Source organism: Condylura cristata, unplaced genomic scaffold (assembly GCF_000260355.1).
Source record: "Condylura cristata isolate star-nosed mole 26May11 unplaced genomic scaffold, ConCri1.0 scaffold00081, whole genome shotgun sequence".
Classification (NCBI taxonomy): domain Eukaryota; kingdom Metazoa; phylum Chordata; class Mammalia; order Eulipotyphla; family Talpidae; genus Condylura; species Condylura cristata.
The window spans coordinates 30139-31232 of record NW_004567182.1 but is presented as its reverse complement, the minus strand read 5'-3'; the positions used below and the strand labels follow the sequence as shown (position 1 = coordinate 31232).

General features: G+C 72.4%; 1 protein-coding gene across 1 annotated transcript in view; it reads left to right on the top strand.

Moving 5' to 3' along the window:
* CDC16 (cell division cycle 16) overlaps nucleotides 1-1088 on the top strand; it is an 8625-nt gene extending 7537 nt beyond the window's left edge. The window contains exons 8-9 of the mRNA XM_012734867.1: nucleotides 452-543; nucleotides 917-1088. Of these exons, the coding sequence (XP_012590321.1) occupies nucleotides 452-543; nucleotides 917-1054 (230 nt within the window). The 3' untranslated portion in view covers nucleotides 1055-1088. The remainder of the gene's footprint in view (nucleotides 1-451; nucleotides 544-916) is intronic.
* Nucleotides 1089-1094: the final 6 nt, after the last annotated feature.

Below are 1094 nucleotides of genomic sequence, written 5' to 3'. Positions count from 1 at the left end.
CGTCTCTGGCCCTATGCGCCGCCCGGCCACGCCGTCGCCTGGCCCCGCCCTGTGTCCCTCCGGGCAGCGCCACGATGGTGGCGGCGGAGGAGGACAGAAAGTCGGGCTCTGGGCTAGGGTCGGGCCCCCAGTACGTGGCTCTCACCAGGGCCAGGTGGAGCCCAGGGGTCCTCTTCAGTGGCCGCTGCCTGGGCGTGAGGGTCCGCCCTCGGCACTGAGGTTCCGCCCAGCACCCCGACGAGGCGGCCAGTGCCCAGGCACCTCAGGAGGGTCATGGACGGGAGCGGCCCGAGCCAGGGCCCTGGGGGTGGCCTGGCCTGCGGGCCTCGCGCTGGCCGGTGCCTTGTGGCGCCTCCTTTCCCCCCCTGAGTGGCCGCTAGAACCGGGACCGGTAGGAGGCGGCTGCGTGGGGCGTCCTGGCCCCGGGGAAACCCGCGCTCTCCGTTTGCAGAGAAGGAGCTGCTGGAGTCGCTGCCTCTCAGCAAGCTCTGCGCCGAAGAGCAGGAGCTGCTGCGCTTTCTCTTCGAGAACAAGTTGAAGAAGGTCAGTAGGCGCGACGTCGGCCGCTGCTCCCGGGGCAGGCCTGTCCCGTCTCCCGCGAGCTGGCCGCTGTCCTGGGAGCGGGGCTGTGGGGCGCGGGCCTGGGCGGAGGGCGAGCGTCCGGAGGCCCCTCCCAGAGGCCGTCGCCCGCCCGGGCCTCAGCCTGCGGGCCGGGCGGCGGCGCTCCGCGAAACGGAGGCTTCTCTCGGGCGTCCCGGGCTTGGCTTTGTACATAGCTGCTGCCACGGAACTCGGGGTAACGTGGAGGGCAGAATCGAGCTCCGAGAGGAGCGGTGACGGAAGGGGGCTCGACGCTCCCCGCGGCCACTCCCCGGGACCTCGGGCGCCCCGGGCCCTCACCCGCTCTGTGCTGCAGTACAACAAGCCGAGCGAGACGGTCGCCCCCGAGGCTGCCGACGGCCTGCAGGAGAACCTGGACGTGGCGGTGTCCCTGGCCGAGCGGCATTACTACAACTGCGACTTCAAGACCTGCTACAAGCTCACGTCCGTGTAAGTGCCGGCGGCCGCGGGGCCCTCGGGCTGGCGCGCCGCCG